The sequence below is a fragment of the Fukomys damarensis genome, unplaced genomic scaffold, assembly GCF_012274545.1.
Source record: "Fukomys damarensis isolate Sample0158 unplaced genomic scaffold, DMR_v1.0_HiC HiC_scaffold_1, whole genome shotgun sequence".
In the NCBI taxonomy this organism is placed as follows: Eukaryota; Metazoa; Chordata; class Mammalia; order Rodentia; family Bathyergidae; genus Fukomys; species Fukomys damarensis.
In genome coordinates this window covers 27,540,960-27,560,066 of record NW_022900913.1, presented here as the reverse complement: position 1 = coordinate 27,560,066, position 19,107 = coordinate 27,540,960, and the positions used below count along the sequence as shown (strand labels likewise).

General features: G+C 34.7%; 1 protein-coding gene across 8 annotated transcripts in view; it reads right to left on the bottom strand.

Moving 5' to 3' along the window:
• Spef2 (sperm flagellar 2) overlaps nucleotides 1-19,107 on the bottom strand; it is a 172,462-nt gene that overhangs the window by 113,022 nt on the left and 40,333 nt on the right. For all 8 annotated transcript variants that reach the window (XM_033759234.1, XM_033759304.1, XM_033759177.1 and 5 more), the window contains exons 8-9: nucleotides 17,435-17,622; nucleotides 9,376-9,544 (exon numbers count right to left, since the gene is read on the bottom strand). In XM_033759234.1, the coding sequence (XP_033615125.1) occupies nucleotides 9,376-9,544; nucleotides 17,435-17,622 (357 nt within the window). The remainder of the gene's footprint in view (nucleotides 1-9,375; nucleotides 9,545-17,434; nucleotides 17,623-19,107) is intronic.

The window sequence follows — 19,107 nt, the reverse complement described above, 5'->3', positions numbered from 1 at the left end:
AATAAGTAGTAGGGTGCTAGATCATTTTCAAAGTGGAAAGCAATTGAGAAGGGAGGGAGTGAGGGGAAGAGATAAAGAATAAAGGGTATAAAACAAGAACTGGGATATGTTATGTATATATACCAACTCTGCACGAGGAATATAAACATTATGCACTGCACATGTAAAAATAAACTAAAAAAATAAACATTTATAAAAGCTTTGAAAATTGCTTTAAATATGAGGACAGAATATTGCTAAAATTGAATAAAAGTTGTATTAATCCAGAAAAAAAAAGGACTTATGAAAAAGGTTGTGGGTAATAATACAATCCCCAAGTATCACCATTAACAAAATACTTTTTCTGTACTACTGTGCTCTATGTTACTACATTTAATTTATGTAGACCACCAAGGACATATAGAGAAATGTTATTAAGATGCCTTTATTTTATTAATATTTTTGTAGTGCCTATAGTAGGCCTTTTTTACCCACTGGAGTTTGAGCTCATGGCCTTCAAACTGAGATACCCATCTAGGCTTACTTTTTCTAAGTTCCTATTCTGAGACAGGATCTAAATAAGTCACTAAGTTGCCCAGGTTGGGTATGAACTTGTGATCCTCTTCCAACCTTCCTAAGTGCTGGGATTACAGCTGTGCACCACCATGCCTGGCTAGAATGCACTTCTGAGAAAGTGTAAGTGTAAGACTAAAGATCAGTCTGTCCCTGTGAATTCTTGTCTATTCAGATGAGAAAATTAAAATTACAACAGTGCATAGTCACTACTTGTAGTCAAAAGCTCACAAGTACAGTTTTATTAATGGACATACACTGACCTTTGTAGAATCCGAATTCTAAATCCCATCTCCCCACCTTCACACAAGCCTACCACTTCTCTACCCAGCCAGAATCGAATGCACTCACAAGCCTCCTTATACCTTGTGGTTACCTAGAGTCCTGGTTCTGGTTACCTCTAGTCTATCATATGCTTTGGATTTTCTATGGTCCTATGCATCAGTATTATTGGTCTTCTTGTTACAAGCCATCATGAGAAATTACAAGCATCATGTGGTTGGGAAAAATGTGCATGAAAACAGGCTGAGTTTCAAGGATGAGTTTAAGGATAAACCAGAGATTTTCCAAGTGTCCTCTTGGTTCCCTCCTTGATTGTTACATTGCTCAAGTGACTGGATGTGGTGGGGTTGTGTGGTTTTCTCAACAGACTTCGTTCTTCTCCCCACAATGTTTACTCTTTTTTTGTTTGTTTGTTTTTTTTTTGAGATGGGGTCTCACTATGTAGTTGAGACTGACCTGGAACTTACTATGTAGCCCAGGCTAGTCTTGAATTCACAGTGATCCTCCTGCCTCAGCCTCCCGAGTGCTGGGATTATAGGTGTGCACCACCACACCTGGCCTCAACAATGTTTACTCTTGAGACATAGCCACAGTTAAACATTGCCACTTTTAAACATCCAAGTTGGAAATGGAACTTTCTCATCCACCCATTTAAAAGAGGAGATATGGTTTAGGTTAACTTGGATGAACAGAATCTGAGTCTTGGGGGATATTCATCAGTCCATGAAATCTCAAGTATTACTTGTATGACATTCAATAAGCAAATGGCATTGATACTTAGCAGTGACATTCAAATGTAGCTTTTATGGACTGTGGCACTGCACCTGCCTTACATGTGCAGAACCTGAGTTGGATCCCCAGTACAAAAAGAGTAGCTTTTGTAGAGAGGTAGCACTAGTGTGAAAATACAGATGGCCCAGTGTTCATCTTTATGGATCAGTAGAGCTTATAAACATCTGCATGGGTTAATGCACTTCAGATATTCCCAGTTTACAAGAGTTTTGAGAATTCAGTTACTCAAATGAAAGAAAACCTAAGTGTCTTTTCCTGGAAAATAGAAAAAGGGGAGTCCACACGTACACCCTTTTTGACATCCTCTTGTTGACTAGGGTTTTCCTAAAATGCGATCTTTTTGCTGGTATTTCATACAACCCAATAGCACACTATACTGCTAAAGTAGCTAAAGAACTCAGGGCAGAAGCTTCTAATAAAATGGTTTCAACAAACTCCATAGGTAGCAGCTCCATAGAATAAATGCGTGCCCCTTTTAGAGTGTAGCCAGTGTACCACAATTCTATCACGAGAAGACATTCAAGTTGCTTTCATTTTGCAGCTTCTTTTTCTTGGCACTCCACTCTCCAAGAAGGAAGGAAGTTCTGTGAAACCTGAAATACAGCTAAGGCTTTTACTGGTAGTAGCAGCATCAGGGATCGCTGTAGCCATCATCAGGCCTCAAAACCCAGGGGAAATTATATGTATGTCCATCATAACGGAACTTTAACTATTCAAGCCTTGCAGGTTATCTTCCTTGCCCCATTTGTCCATTTTTGTTGGTTTGAATCCATATAAACAAACCTTCTGCTGCCTACTGCCCTCTTTGCACAATTATTGCTAAACTTCATCTTTGAAGACAGTTGATTTCAAACATTATTTTCAGGACAATTCATAATCACTAAATATTGGAAGTGGCCTATATGTCCATGAACAGATGAAAGGATAAAGGAAATATGGAATTTATATATAATTTATACATTTATGCCATAAAGAATGATAGACATGAGCCATTAGTAAGAAAATAGATACCTTGAGACCATAATGTTAAGTAAAATAAATTAGACATACAAGCTTACATATCGCATGGTTTTTCTTATGTGAGAAATTCAAAATATAAAGAAATTACACAGCAAAATAAAAAATTATAGGAAACAGGGAGATAGATTTTTTTTTGTGAAAGTAAAGGTACCAAGGGATGGAGGAAGAGCTGAAAGAGGGCAGGGGAAGAGGGTGAAAAAAGAAAGATGTGTTATGCACATTAGGTATTCCCCATGTGAATATAATCATGATATACTCCAAATATGTGCTGATAAAATAAAATTAAACTTAAAAAATGCATTCTACACTGTTACCTAATATATAATATATACTTAACATGTCAGAAAAAATTTCACGAAGTGATTACCCTTACTACTCATGATGTGCTTTATTTTATAAAATTGCATTTTATTACCTTCATCTTACTTGCTTTGTTTCTATTTTTAGAAAATAAATACTAGTTGTTACCCATTGATTTTAACCTAATCTTTTATAAACAAAAAAGAAAATGTATTGGCCAATACTTCAATACTCAGTTCAGATCTCATTTCTATAGTTATCATCGTAGGTTGATTTCCTATTTGCAAAGAGCAAGAGTAAATCCTTAATTTCATACTAACAGTAGTCCAATTCAAAGAGTAAATATTTATTTACTAATTTAAAAATACTATAGATCTCAGTGCAATCTCTCATAATTGATTATAATTAATTTGAAAATCCAGCTCAATTATATTTTTAGATCTTATTTGTGTGATTAGATCTTATAGTACATTTATATTATTTTGGAAAATAGGTTTGTACAATTACAAAATATTTTCATAACCTATTAAATAATATACAAATTATATTTATTAAAATTTTAAGCTTATAGAAAAATAGAACAATTAGTGGCTAACTTACATCCATGGGGAAAATATTAGTTAGTGGGGAATGAGATAATTTGTTAAGTAATACCTAAATAACTCGGACTGAAAATGATAACTTAACCAAGCAAAATCAATAATTATCCATTTATGACATTCAATGTGTTGGACAACTGACATATTCCTCTCAATGTTTTAGTCATAACTGACACGGATATCTTCAGAGGTTGCTGAGAAAGTTCTTGATGAAGATGAGTCTTAGTAAGGAAACCAAAAACATACTTCTTAAGCTTAGTTTGGCTTCTATGCCAGAAATTAAATGAAATCATAAGAAATAGAAAGATAGGACAGACTTTCAGTTCACAGAGTTAGTTTAGTTTTGAGTTAATACCTTTAAGTGCAGAGATATTTACTCCAGATTTTGCCAATCATCCCAATGTCATGCCTTCTGAATTGCCCCATAACTTTCATTTTTCAGCTACACTTAGCACTATTTTAAGAAACCTTTTCTCTCTCATCCAGACTAAACTGTGAACAATGGGAAGAAAAATCTATTAACCACCTTTATATCTGCAATACTTAAAAGAGTGCTGGCACAAATAGGCACTCAACAGATATTGAATGATGATTTATTGACTGGATTATCAATCAATTAATCAAAATATTGATTCAATATATGTGAATTGGATAAATGAGTGAATACATAGCAGTAGATTTTAGTAATGTTGCTTAGGAACAAAGATGACTTCATCCTCCAAGTAAGATAAAGACACAAATCAACCCCAAACAAAGAACAAGATCAGAAAATTTCATTCTCATAGACAAAAGCTAAAAAGAATCAACAATGTATGGAATCAGCTAATAGAAGGAACATCTCTAGAAGTAAACAAACTATATTATTTTAAGAGAGTGTCTCTATTAAAGAAGTCCTCTGTATTCCTGGAAAAAAATTTAACTTAAAATTTATAACGCAGTTTATAAGGAAGAAGAGAGTTGTCACACTACGATTTTGACAAAAATATTTAAATGAAAATATTTCCGTTTTCTGAAGTTTTATTTCAGAAAGAAGAAGGATGACACGTCTTCATTTGGGACATGGAAATATCCTGAAATCACAAGTAGATAACATTACTTAAAGAAAGAAACCCAAGGAATACTGACTATATTCACATTACCAAAAACCCTGTAGTGGTTCTGAGTGAGCCCATGTTCGGGAAGTGAAGACATATCACACTTTGACATGAGTAGCATTGGATCAAGACTAGTCTAGAATCCAGATAAAGTGACTTTAAGGTGCCAGAAAAGTGTGAAATCCTGGAATGAAGTTGGGTCTAAAATGATCAGAAGCTGGACAGGTATGAAAGTCCAAGCACCTAGATTGAGTCCAGGACCTGAAGAAAAAAACAACCTGTGTAAATAGGTAAGATCTGCTGTGATTCTCTTTCTGGTCATTTCAGAGAAACTATCTTGGCCACATAGGTTCTAGTCTAAGAATTCAAGTCCTGGCTCTCAATCTCCTGGCTGACCTTCTGACTGGGTCTGTATTTATTGTTACAGTTACATGGAGAGTCAAGTGACAATATTACAGTTACTGTGTTCAGGACATTTGGCATTCAGAAAAAAATCATATCCCAGAGTGAAGTAGAAAAGTAAATCTTTTTGGCTCTTAGTGCTTCTTTTCTTTGTTGTCTCTGCTCAGGCTTTATCTCCTCCATCTAAAAACCCTGAGACAATCTGGAGGTACTGTATGAATTTGTAATTCAGATTTAGAAATTTGGGACAATTACACAGGATTCTCAGGAGAAATAGAAAAAGGTGGTTTTATAACTTGCCTTACCATGAGTTCAGCTTCCCATAGAGTTTGGCCAGATCCCATAGGGTTTCTGAACACTGTATGGGACTTGTTTGAGAGATTCCTCTGCTTCCGGAAAAGACTGAAGCTATAAATACTGCTTTTGACCAGACACAGAGGAGAGGGTGACTGGCTGAAGTACAAACAATTAAACTTTGAATTTTCATCCAGGACCTGTCATAGAATGGCCTTATGCTGGCCCCAGTATCAAAATTTCAGAACAATCTATTTAGTGGGACAACCCTTTTGAATGAGCCTGGCAGCCTTGCTAAGTCGCTTGAATTCCATCCAGGGCAGAGTATGGTTAGCTTCTTGATCACATCTTTCTGCTAGTCTGGCTTTTAGTTTCCAGATAAAGAAGGCCTTGCTTCCTCATTAGCCTGTGAGGATTCTCTAGAAGGTAGCCAAGAACAAGTCAAAAATAGTACCCTCACCAACAATCCAAAGAGATTAGCACAATTATCTTGCATTTCCACTGAAAAATAAATTGTAAGAAATAAATTCCTGTTGCTTATAGCATTTCATTATGACACCCTGACTAATATTTTTTCAAGGAACTAATGTATGTCTTTTAAATGAAAAAAAATTAGTGATCTATCTATAGACCTTTGGTGTTATCATCACTGTGCCTGATTCAGTTATCTACTGGTATTGAGGAGTGGTTCAGGCTTCAGATTGACATTTTGCCTTTTAAGAAATTTATTAATAAATGATAAAATTGGATCAGTAACTGGGATGTTAGGGAACAAGATAAATACTATGCTGGCAAAGACAGTCTACTATCAGGTATTGAGTTTATAAGATAGTGGATTAATATCAGACTAGAGTTGAAGAACAAGAGCAAGATGATGTCTAGAGTCAAACAAGAAGGAAGATAACTACATAGTCCATTTCATTCTATATCACTATTCATGAGAGTGAAAGGCTGATATGTCATTGTATACACACATTTGGGGTTGGGTGTGTAGACATGTTCTGCAATAACAGGAGTATGGATGTAGAGCCATAATGTACAAACATGTCTGAAAGTCTAAAGAGTGCAAAATTATAATCCAGTAATCACTGGACTGATCATGAATCTAAACACTACAAACAAAAACAGCTGCGATTAAATACGGCCATTAACTGAAACAACATGGATGATTTTGGAAACCAAGCATCCTTCTTTCAAATTACAGGAATCATAACTACATACAGCTTGATTGTGAGCATGTAGTGTACAGTTCTGCAAAGACTTATAAAAATCTGCATCCTCTGAAAACCATATCTGTGAACTAATTTTAATTCATGAATAGAAAATTTTACTACAATTTTTAGTATAGTCTTTCCTAAGTATCCACAGAGGATGGTTCCAGGACTGGTTCTGATATCAAAACCCAATTCTCTATGGAAAGGGATATGATACTTGCATATAACCTATACACATTTCTAAATTACTGTATTTATAATATCTAATATCATCCAACTTCTGTGTGAGTATTTGATACACTCTACTGGAGAATAAAGACAAATATATGTTTAGTACAGCGGTAAAAAAGTTTTTTTTTTTTGATATGTGATTTGTTAACTCTGTACATGTGGAACCTGCTGATACAGAGGGCTGTCTGAAACTCTTAAACTCATTTGATAGGTAACTTCTAGTAAGCAGTTTATGTAAAAAAAAAATGTTATTGCCTAAGACTCACTTGCCTGGAAGAATCATGGGAAGGAATTGCACTTGGGGGACTCAGATTCACTGGGAAGTGTCTACTGTATAACTGAGATGCACCAGCTGTGAGGTTGTAGTGCTGCATGTGCTTGGAGGAGCTGGATGGGCCTCCAGGCTGAGCCTGCCGTCCATGATTTACAGGGTTTCACGAGCACTTCACTACTCCCTATAAATTAAATCATTGTTCTTATCCTGTGACAGTTGCCTGGGAATCATCCAACAGTGCCTGTTTGCTCTATGATGTTGCTGCTGCCTCTCAGGAAAAGGGCAACTAAATTTCTAGTTTTACCATTCTGGGCAGGAATTTCCTCACATGTAGTCATTTCATAAATAGAGTACTCTGTGTTGGTTTAGGAAATAATGCCAAGAAACAAGAGGGAACTTTATGGCAGCTATATATGATGTGTACATAAGCAAAATTTATTTTTGTGTCAATTTCTAGGTATAATATTTTAAAATATTAAGCATGATAATCCCTTCCAAAAGGGCCTGGACTCATAAAAGAAACAGCTCAAAACTGGGAGGTCTCAGTTCTTTAGGGATGGTAGGTATGGATGCCAATGAATGTCAGGAATATGAACTTTTTGAAGACTCACTTCTAAAATGCACTATAGCTGCTGAAAGCAACACAATCCTGAACATATTAAGCAACAACAAATGAGGACAACTGTTTTATTAGCTAAATCAGGATATGTTGCCCTTCTGTCCCTTGCTACAGATGATCTGAGACAGATGATATAGTTTACAAATTTGTTCATTTATTTATTTTGCAGTACTGGAGATGGAACTAGGGGCCTTCACACTGAGCCATGTTCCCAGCTAGTTTTTATTTTTTCTTACTTTGAAACAAGGTCTCACTAAATTGTTAAATTGCTCAGGCTGGCCTCAAATATGGATCCTTCTGGCTCAGCCTCCCAGAGCATGGGCACATACCAACATATCTAGCTTGAAATAGTTATTGTATTTATAATTTTAAAATTTTGTTACATGTTTATATATGTTTGCAGTGCATAATGATTAAATTCATGTGGAAGAGTTGGTACACGTACATAATACACTTTAAAGCTTTTGATTTTCCCTTCCCCTTCCCTCCTCTTTCCATCTTTTGGCCCTATTTCCATTTCAAAGGTGCTTTGTATGTAGGAATGCTTAGGGCAAGTTTGTGAAGGGTATAAACTCTAAAATTAGAGAATGACAATAGAATACCTTAAAGTATGTCCTAAAATCTATGTATGCCATATTTTCCATTATGTAGTTAAAAGGAACAAAGCATATAAGCACATATCAGAAACCCTAAAGTAATTTTCTCTTCTAGAAAGGTAGTAAAGTTTCTACACAAAATAAATTGAATTGCTAGACATTTACCATCTTCTAACAAAAGTTCATAATTTCTTGCAAAAGAAAAGTACCTGCTGCTTCAGGATGTGGGTAAGACATGCATGTTCCTGTGGTAACAATTTCCCAAACAAGAAAAGTAGTTAGAAAGACAAATCTTTGATAAGATATAGCTTACTAGGTCTCTTGATTTATGTGAACAACAAAAGTAGAGTAGATCAAGCTATGTAAGAAACAACTTAGAAGTAAATATCCCATGACCACCAAAATCTGTTAAATAAATGGGGGTTTAATCTGTAAATTAAAAATGACTTTTTAATTTTAAAATGGCATTTTAATTTGCAGTGGAAAGAAATACTTTAACATAGTTTCACCTTTTGAAAACATTCTACTGCTTGGCATTTAACTCTAGGTGGACCTACTACTCAATGTTCTTTACCCCCATAAAAATACAAATCTACCTATAATCCACAAAGTTCAATTTTCTTAGTAATAAATGTAAAATCAGTCCATTAAAATATGGTATAGTTTCTCATAATCTCATATTCCTTCATTCACTTTTTAACTATAAGCTTATCTTCTTTTACTATTCACATACTACTGCTATTTTATGCTTTTCCTTATTTGTTGTCATTAATTCATTTTATTCATTCCTTGCAGCATCCAACATTTATTGAGTATTTACAGACTGTCAGCAAATTATTGGGTTGAAACATCTTTCCTTTTACAAAATTCTGAAATCTAGCTTCCCAGAAAATGTATCATGCAACAAATAATAGATCATGCAAGGTTAGGCTTTAGTTTAGGCATCTAAAAATTACTTGTTCATATTACAAGTTAACCTAAAGAAAAACACAAACATAAAATATCTGTTTTCATCAATAGAAATGAAAAAAATGATAGCATAGAATTACTGTCAAAGAAAATGAATTTATTTATTTGCTCTGTAATTATTCCATATCACTATGTACCTTATATTCGTCATAATCTTTGCTATCTAGCAAATCTCTTTTATCCAGTTCTTTAAGTTGTTCTTCAGAGGGATTAGCAGGCAAATGCTTAATAGAGGTTTGTTCATATATGGGCTTTCCATGAAAAAATAATTCCTTCCAATCACGCATCATCTTAAGTGGAATGAGACTATTGCAAAAGCATAAGAAATAGAGATAAATCAAAGTTTAGTTAAATACACACTTCAAACCTTAGTCTTTTATGGTATTTATACAATTAACAGTTTAATTAGATTCAGCTAGAAAGAGTATTTTAAAAAGTTATCACAGGTACAAAAGCAATAAGACCAATATGCATCTTATTTTTATGTTATAAGTCGCATGAAATGTTTAAATCAACACTTATCTTAAAAGATCCTTGAAAAATATTTAGTCTGTGAATTCTGCATGAAAGAATATTGATTGTGGAACACCTATATTCTGTCCTAAGGTTGCAAAGTCATTTGATGTCAGAACTGAGATTTAAAGAACCTTAATTTTTTAAAATTGTGCTCATTATTTTAGATATGTATCTGTTATTTCAAAGTTAATAGGAAAGTCTGAGGAACCAGTGACTGTAAGTCACCCTCTTTCATCCAAATCTCCAAATTCTAGACATTTTGTCAGCTCTTAGGGATATGATAACAAGTGGAATCTCTATCCTCAAACAGCAGATCCCAGGAAAGGAGAGCCAAAAGTAATTGCATAAATGGATGAGAGGTTTGAATGAGAATTGTACAGTGCTATTATTATATTGAGATCTGAGTATATTCATCCCTGGTCCCTCCCTTTTCTCTCTGGTTGTGGGCTGCGATGGGTACCTTTTCCTCTGCTGTGTACCTTTGTCACTCTGTTTCTGCCTTCAAACCAGCCAACCATGTGTTGAAACTATGAGGCAAACGAAGCCTCTCCATTAAAGTGTGAGTTTTGGGTTTTGCATGAGGCATGAAAATGGCAAGACAATGACTCAACTTGTTGGTTCAGGAAATTCTCTTTGAAGAAGTGATAGCTAAACTGGGGCCTAAAGAATGCTTAAGAGGCAACTACAACAGAGAGACCAGAAAACCGTTTCAGGAGGAATAATATATGTTTAAAAAATAGTTTGAAACGATTCAGTGAATCTCTCTAAAAAGTTGATCTAAAATTTAAAATCAGTATTTTTTTCTAATACATGCTGCACTATGGTTGAATCTTGAAGACACAGTACAAAGCCCAGGCACAGAAGGGAAAATATTGCATGTTCCTGCCTACATGAGGTGCTTAGAACTGACAAATTCATAGATATAAAAATAGAATTGGGATGTCAGGGCCTGAGAAAAGAGGAGAAAAAGAAATATTGTTTAATAGATACAGATTCATCAATCGTCCTGCTTAAGGGACCATGTGGTGAGATGTTTTGAAGAACTGTTTTTGTATTTAGGTTTTCCTTTCTGTCTCCCTCACTTGTTTAGGCCTTAAAACCATCTATGTTTCTCCTTACAGCCTTTTAACATTTTCTTTCATTAACAATTCTACTATGACATTTGTAGAGGTTCTCAGGATTTTGTGACTTCAATACATATATTGTGGAAAAAAACTGACCTTTACACTAAGATCCTCACATTTAAGCGTGTGAGGATACAAAACGAAAATGGCAAAAGCAAGAATGCTTTTTAAATAACTTCTTTAGTCCTAAGAACATTGGCCTTCTTATTGCCCAGGATTTTCCTTTCCCTCAAGATTCTTTCGTCACTGCTCCCCTCCTAACCCTCTGAGGTTCCTGAGTAAGAACAAGAGGTGGCCCAGAGATGGAGAAAGAGAAGGGAAAGGGGACGTAAAATTAATTAAGATGTGTCGTGTATGTGTACCAACTTCCCACAAGGAATAGAATCATTATATACTGCAAACATGTACTAATAAAAATAATAAAAAAAAGGAAAATCACCTGTTCTAGTTTCTGTGCTGGGTCTTCCTTTTGTGTTAACTGAAATTCCTAAGGTGGGAGTGTACATTTGAGCTAGCTGTTCCACTTTTCAAAAGATCTACATTCCCCATTACATTCAGCCCACTTTATATATCAGCCTGGTCTAGCAAAGCAATTATTAATTCAAAGTAAAGGAAATGATGACAAAATGCTATTGTGTCAAATAAGTGTTTCTTTAGAATGATACGATGATTAAAATGTTTCATTTCAGAATGAGCATTTTATTACTTAAAATACTCTTGTATGATGTTGTTCTCTGTTTATGGCAATTTTCTATGCTCTGAAGTCTGCTTTATTTTATATTGATATAATCACTGTTGCTTTCTTTTCATTTTTTTGTATGATACATATTTTTTACTTTATTTTCTTAATCTACCTATATCATTACATTTGAGGTGAATTTCTTATAGACAACATATAGATTGGTTGTGTTTTTAAGTATATTCTCCCAAAGTCTTTCTCTTAATTGGTATACTTAAAAACATAACTATTATATTAAGATTTAAATATATCACTTTATTTTTTCACTTTCTGGGTTTTGTTGTTGTTGATACGTTTTACTTTCCTGCCTTTCTGTGGGTTAAAAGAGTTATTTTTTAAAAGAATTCTATTTTGGCCCACCCAAAGAGTTGTTCAAAGTATCTCTTTGCGTAGGTTATTTAGTAGTTATGTTAGGCATTATATAGATTTTACTTTATCCTGTTTATTAGGGTCATTCTTTATTAGTTCAACTATAGAAATCCTAACTCCAATTAGGTCTCTTTACCTTTATCCACTTATAAAAGTCATTCTTGAATAATCCCTTTTCTATATTTAGAATATCAGACTTGGATCTTTTGGTTCAATTTCTAAATTTCTCAAAAGGTAAAGAAAATGGTATTATATTCATTCATATTTTTTCTGTGTTCTTTCCTCCTTTCTGATATCTCAAGATTATTCTTTTAAAAAATTCTTTCTTTATACAACTTCTATAGCACTTATTTAAAGGTAAGTCTGCAAATAACAAATTTTCTGTTACCATCATCTAACAATAACAGATTTCGCCTTCATTCACCTTCATGGGGGATGAGAGTTCTTTTAATTCAGCACTTGAAAAATACGATGCCACTTCCTTCTGGTCTCCATGGTTCCTGGTAAGAAATTTTCTGTGGTTTGAAGTACTTTGCCTACACAAGAAAGCTATTGTGTTTCTCTGGGTACTTTCAAGATATTTTGTTTTTTAGTTTTCAGATATTTAATTATGATATGCCTTTACATGTATTTACTTATGTTTACCTTGTTTGAAGTTTGCTCAGATTTTTGAATTTGTAGTTTATGCATTTATGTGACTTGCCACACCTTTGGGAAATTTTAAGGCATTGTTTCTTTGATCAGTCTTTTAGCCCCAACTTCCTTTTCTTCTGCTTCCAGGACTGCAATGACACACGCTACAGTTGAAAGCTTGAACATCCCCACAGGACCACGTGGTACACCCTTGGTCACTAGCTTGTGGCACAATGGGTGTGTGGGCTGAAAAGATGGGCCTGGGAGGTGGAAGGTAGGCTGGGAGGATGCCTGTGTGCTCCTGCTCACTGTGATGGGAATGAGCCTCCTCTGCCACATGCTTCCAGTATGATGTACCATCATGTTCTGATCTCAAAGCTACAGAGCCAAACGGCCATGCACTGAAACTTCTGAAACTGAGTCGCAATAAATCTTTCCTTTTTATGAGTTGATTTGTCTTAGGCACTTGTTACAGTGATGGAAAGCTACTATAACATCAATGGCCATTGTCTGGGGCTCTCTTAATCTTTTTGTCTACTTATTCTCTGTTCAGATTATATAACTTCTATTACTCTATTTTTAATCCAGTCATTCTTTCTCTGTTTCCTTCATTCTGCTATTGAGCCTAACCAATGAGCTCTTTAGGTTATTGTCTCAAAAGAACCTTTTGATTTTTATTTATATTTATTTTACTGCTCTGCTATGACTCACTTTATGACAAGGATTTTATTTTGGTCATGTTTCAAAGATATTCATAATTGCCCACTGAATCATTTTGCCATGGCTGTTTTAAAATCTGTACCAGATAATTCTAAGATCTCTGTTATATCTCAAAGTTGTCAGATGCCAGTTTCCTAGGGGTGACATTAAAAATGTACCACAAACTGGGTGGCATAAAAGAACAGAAATTGATGAAAATTAGAAGTTTAAGATGAAGGTATTGGTAAGGTTATGTGCCCTTTAAAAAATAAATCCTTCCTTGCCCTTCCCACGTTTGGTGGTTTTTATGCAATCTTTGGCATTCCCTGGCTTACTGCTGTATAAATCTTTCCCTTTGTTGTAATATGGTGTCCTTTTTGTGTCTTTTTTTCTCGAAGGACACTTGTCATGTTAAATTAGCCAATTGTGACCTCATCTCTACTAATCATATCTGCAATAATTCTGTTTCCTGACAATATCATTCAGTGGCACACATCTATAATCCCAGCACTCAGTTGGCTATGACTTCTAGGAGGCCAAACCTGAATTTTGAACTACATGGCTGGATCCTGTTTTAACAAACAAATAAACAAAAACAAAACAAAATAAATTAAACTAATTATAGTATTCATATATTGTCCTTTTATATTCACTTACATTATTACATTCACTTTACATTATTACATTCACTTTGAGTTCTTTCTGGTTCTTGGCATACTGGGTGATTTTTAGAATAGATTTTAAGACACTGGATTGATCTTAAAAAATCATCATTTTCAGCTGTTTTTCTTCTTTATTTATTATCACATATTTGCAGTATATAATAAATATATTCATCTTAATTCTGTTTTACACATCTTAATTCTTTTTACAACCCCTTCCCCTGCCCAGCATCTTAGTCCCCTTCCCATTTGAATTAAAGAACTATCTCTCTGTTTTTATTGTCCATTTTTTATCTTGTTTTTTGATTTGTTTATACTTTGGGTTTCTCATATAAGAGAAACCATATGATATTTAAGCTTGTGTATCTGATACGTGTCCTTATGAGTTCCAGGCACCTCCATTTTCCTACAAAGGTCTCAATTTATCCTTTGTTATAGCAAGGCATTATTCCATTGTGTATCAATACTGCATTTTCTTTATCCACTAATTTGTTGATAGACATATAGGCCACTTGCAAGATTTAGCTATGATGAATTGTGCTGCTATAAACATGAGTATGTATATATCATTGTAATATTATGTCTTCAACTCTTTCAAAAAGACACCTACAAGTGGAATAGCTGGGTCAAATGAAACCCATAGTTAAAATTTTTTGAGGAGTCTGTATAGTAGTTAGTATGGTACTGACACAGAAACAAAAATGTGGACCAATGAAAAAGAACAGAGGATGCAGAAATAGCACCAGACACATTCGGCCATCTGACCTTTGACCAAGATGACAAAAACTTGCTAGAAGAAAGACTATATCTTTAACAAACAGTGCAAGGAAAACTGGATATACTCATGCAGATCATTGAAGCTAGACCTCCATCTCTCACCAGATAAAAAACTAAACTCATAATGGTTCAAAGATCTAAGTATTAAAACAGAAACACTTAATCTGTTGGATGATAAGGTAGGTCAAACTCTAGAAGTCATAGGCATAGGCAAGGCCTTATTGAATGGAACCCCAGCAACGTTAAAAATAACACTGAGAATTGACAAATGGGATTATACCAAAACAAATGTCAGAGTAAAGACAATCTAAAGAGTGGCAAAAAATTTTGCCAGCTAATCATGAATAGAAGATCAATATCTAGAATATATCAACAACTCAAAAGAATTAGATTCCCAAAATAAAAGAACCAATCAAAAAATGGGCAATTGAAATGAATAGGCACTTCTCAGAATAAGAAGTACAAGTGGCCAGTAAATACATGAAAAAATGTTCACTATCACTGGTGTAAAAAGAAATGCAAGTTAAAACAAGTCTGAGATTCTATCCAACTCCAGAAAAATGGATATAGTCAAGATATCAAATAATAAAGGCTGGCAAGGCTGTGTGTGAGTTGGGCAGGGGCCTTTCTACACAGTTGGTGGGAATATAAACTAGTTCAGTTGTTTGCTTTCTGACATTACTCGGTCAAAGCAAAGAGGAGGTACCCTCTGATCACCAAGAAGTAGAGATGAAAGAGCCTGAAGGCTTTCTTGATAGCCAAGGGGAGGCAATGCTTGTTACTGTAAAGTGGGAACTGCGGCTTCACATGGACTCCAATGACACTACAATGACCTTGTTATCACTGGGAGGTGGTCAAAATCCTCTCTCTCCACCAGAATTGCTCTGATACAGCCTCTGTAGCCCAGGGAGGAATGCCGTCACTCTCCTATGCAGATGGGAATTTGTGATTCTCACTTAACCTTTCCTGACTCCATCCTGGTAGGTGTCTGGAGAAACCCTTTTTACAGCTTTTCAAGGGTTAGAGCTGAGGTTGTCTACCTAGACTTTTCTAGAAAAAAATCTTCTCTGTGGAATTTGGATAGAGTAGAGTAGTTTTGTCTAAAGCTTTTTCACCTTGTCAGGCTGTTCCTTTCCTTGGAAATACTGATGTGACTATGTTTTCAGAAAATTCAGCCCTAAACTGGGATATATGAGGTGAAAAGAAAACCCAGGAAGTTCACTACTATGTCATGCCTTAGAGTAAGAGGTCATCAACCAGCCTCACTTCTCTCCATTTTTCAGTCTTCTCATGTAATATAATGTTTAGGAGTTAAGCTGAAAGAGGAATAGGGAGAAAAATTCATCTATTTCATCGTGCTGGAGAAGAATGGGATTTTATGACAACTTTAAATTATGGACCTTTCTTAGGTACATCAATCTGTTTTATCTTGTACTCTATCTCCGTTGAATTATTTTGTATATTTCATCTAACTCTACTTTTTGACTGTTGAAATTTAATCTATTTTAGCCATTATGATTTGTGTCATTTTTTTTCTTTTTAAATTTAGCTTCTCTTTTTATAGTTTAGCTTCCTCGTAACTATGTTCATATAATTTCCTAACTTTTGCATTTATTTTAATATGGAAAATATTTTAAAACTTTTACTCTGTACATTCTCTGATTTTTTCAGCGTAATTCATTTCTTCTCAATCCTCTACTCATTAATTTTTATTTTTAAAATGTCCCCCACTGTGTTAGTTTATTTAGTAGAATTTTATGCCAGGGGCCATAAGGGTGAGGACTGTGAAGAAAGCCCCTTTGCATTTGCTGGGGTGATGAGATGCTTTAAATCTTTCTCATCCTGTGGGCTGGATGGCTCTTATTGCCTCCATGTCCTTAATAGCCACACCAGGGTGACTGGATTGCATTATCCTTGACCTTCATGAATTAGATTCACTGAGACCTGCTGTGGTGTCAATCTAAAAACACCACACGGAACAGGTCTATGAGTCTAGATGCTACATTTGTTTGGAAAAAAAAATTGTCCTCTGAAGATGCTTTGCACTAGATCCACTAAAATGTGTGTGTGCTAAACCTTTAGTGAGATCACACAAGAAAACTACTTTTCTAAACTGAGTGAGAAGAAGTTCGTATTGTATACAGAACTAGAAAAGAAATGGAAATCATGTTGCAGATTTTGGTTACTAGGAGGTTCAGATGTAGTAAATAGCAAATCTACTGCTGCCAAATAACTACTGTAGTTCAATCTACTTTATATTCCTATTTTAATTTAGAATTTCCTTTATTATTTGATCTTATTCTTCATTTTAGGATTTTTAAATATTTCCGTAAAATATATTGATTGCTTCTGAAAACAAGATGTGATGAAAATAAGTTATTTAATAAAGTGAAATAATCTTGAAAATTTTTGTTCTTTTAGCAAATGTTTCAAATAAATTAACATAGGTGTCTTTGTAAAGTGCACATAATTTAGACACAATTTAGAAAAGGACATATACACCTCAACTAAAGCTAGTCAATGAGTGGAACAAATCAGTAATCCATGGTCTCTGACACTCCATGTCCTAGGACATTTTTGCCTTTCTTTAATTATCAACCTCGTATCTACTTTATAATATCATCCTTTTCATTATCTGTGGTATCTCTCCTGCATTAATTGTAAAAGCAGTACTTACTTATTTGTCAACATTCGATAGTCTGCCACTTTAGTGGATAAATCAAGTATTTGATCCAAAATTTCTTCACATATTTTATAATGCTTTTGATAACGAGCCTGAACTCTTTCCACAGCAATCTTTTCATGAAGTTCTTTCTCTCTGAGGATTTGTTCTTCAAAATCAATCTTGGCTTGCTTTGCCAAAGCCTAAGAAGGAAAAATTATATTTTTAAGCTATGATCATAGTGCAATGATTTAACTGAAAATAATGTCATCATTTCAATGGCAAAAAAAACAACAACAAACTTTTAAATAAATTGGAGACTTCTTTTATACCAGGAAAAAGTTAACCACAAGTAAACATTTTCATTAAGTACTAACTATGATATGAAGGGAAAGATAATGTTGGAAATACTTCACTTTAACTTATCAAGAAAACAGCATAATGAACAGTGATCTGACCAGAGAAAGACCAATAGGGTTAACAATAAATTAATTCATAAAGGTTTTCATAAAGAAGTCCTGAAAGCACAGGTGGCAAGCAGTCAGGAATTACAGAGAAATGGGCAAGTCTGTGTCAGACCTCAACTATAGCTGCCCGCCTCATCTGTGGAGCATCAACCTGGATGCACCTGCTGTGGCAGCCATCTTTCATTTCTTAGTGGGAGTTCTATGATATTGATTTAACTTAGAAAATATTTTGAAAATTCTCTGCTGTTACAGCCTTAATAAACTGATTTGTAGAAACACCTATTCTGAATAAAGTGATGAAATACTGAAAGAATTTGTCATCACCTTGTCCTTGGTTTGTACTATTAATGGGAACTCTTTTTCTCAGAGTGTGAAGGTCAAACTAAGGCTGGCCAAACTGTAAGAAAATACTCAATGAATGGGATTCAAATGACCAAATGTTGCTTTTGAAACAGCTATACCAGCTTCCTGAGAAATCTGTGCTAACCTGCATCAGGAACAAAACTTTCCTCCTGTAACTTAACCTAACCAGTGGAAAATGGAAATAAACTTGGGCTTTGGGGGAGCTGCAGTCAAAATTAGACCCCAGTTTTGTGTGCAAAATTTAAATTCAAACTATGAGAAGCTGGACAAGTCTGTTAGCTTCCTTAAGCCCCCATTTCTGCATAATGGGGTGCTAATTCTTGGCATACCCAGAAAAAAGTAAGGATATTAACTCGTCAGAGAAATTATTTTTTAATAATAATACTACTCATAAATGACTAGATGTGTGACAATGGATTGCTATGTAAAGCCATCACTTGTTTTCTTTTTGCTGTTTTATTTTGCATGTTTATTTAATTCTTGTTGGGAAATAAGTTGGGCTGGATGGCCTCTGAGAACGATTCAGTACACTTGACAGACTCAGGAATTACACCCGAATTTGTTGCTCTTACATTGTTTTGTAAGTCTTGTTTTCAGGAAGAAGAAATTCAGTGTGAGTACAAAGCTTATGACATGATGTATAAAGTGTTCAGAGACAAAAGGAATCCAAGAGACTGGGAATATTGGATAATTTACAGAGTGTGACACAAAAGAAGTGGATCATAAGGTAAGTTTACCACCATGTCTATGAAGCACGTAAAACTATTTAGGATATAATGAAATCAAAGCTTTAATGGGAACCATAGAACTTTTCTGTCAGCGAGAGAACAGTTTCCCATCTTGTTTTCCTTTATCACC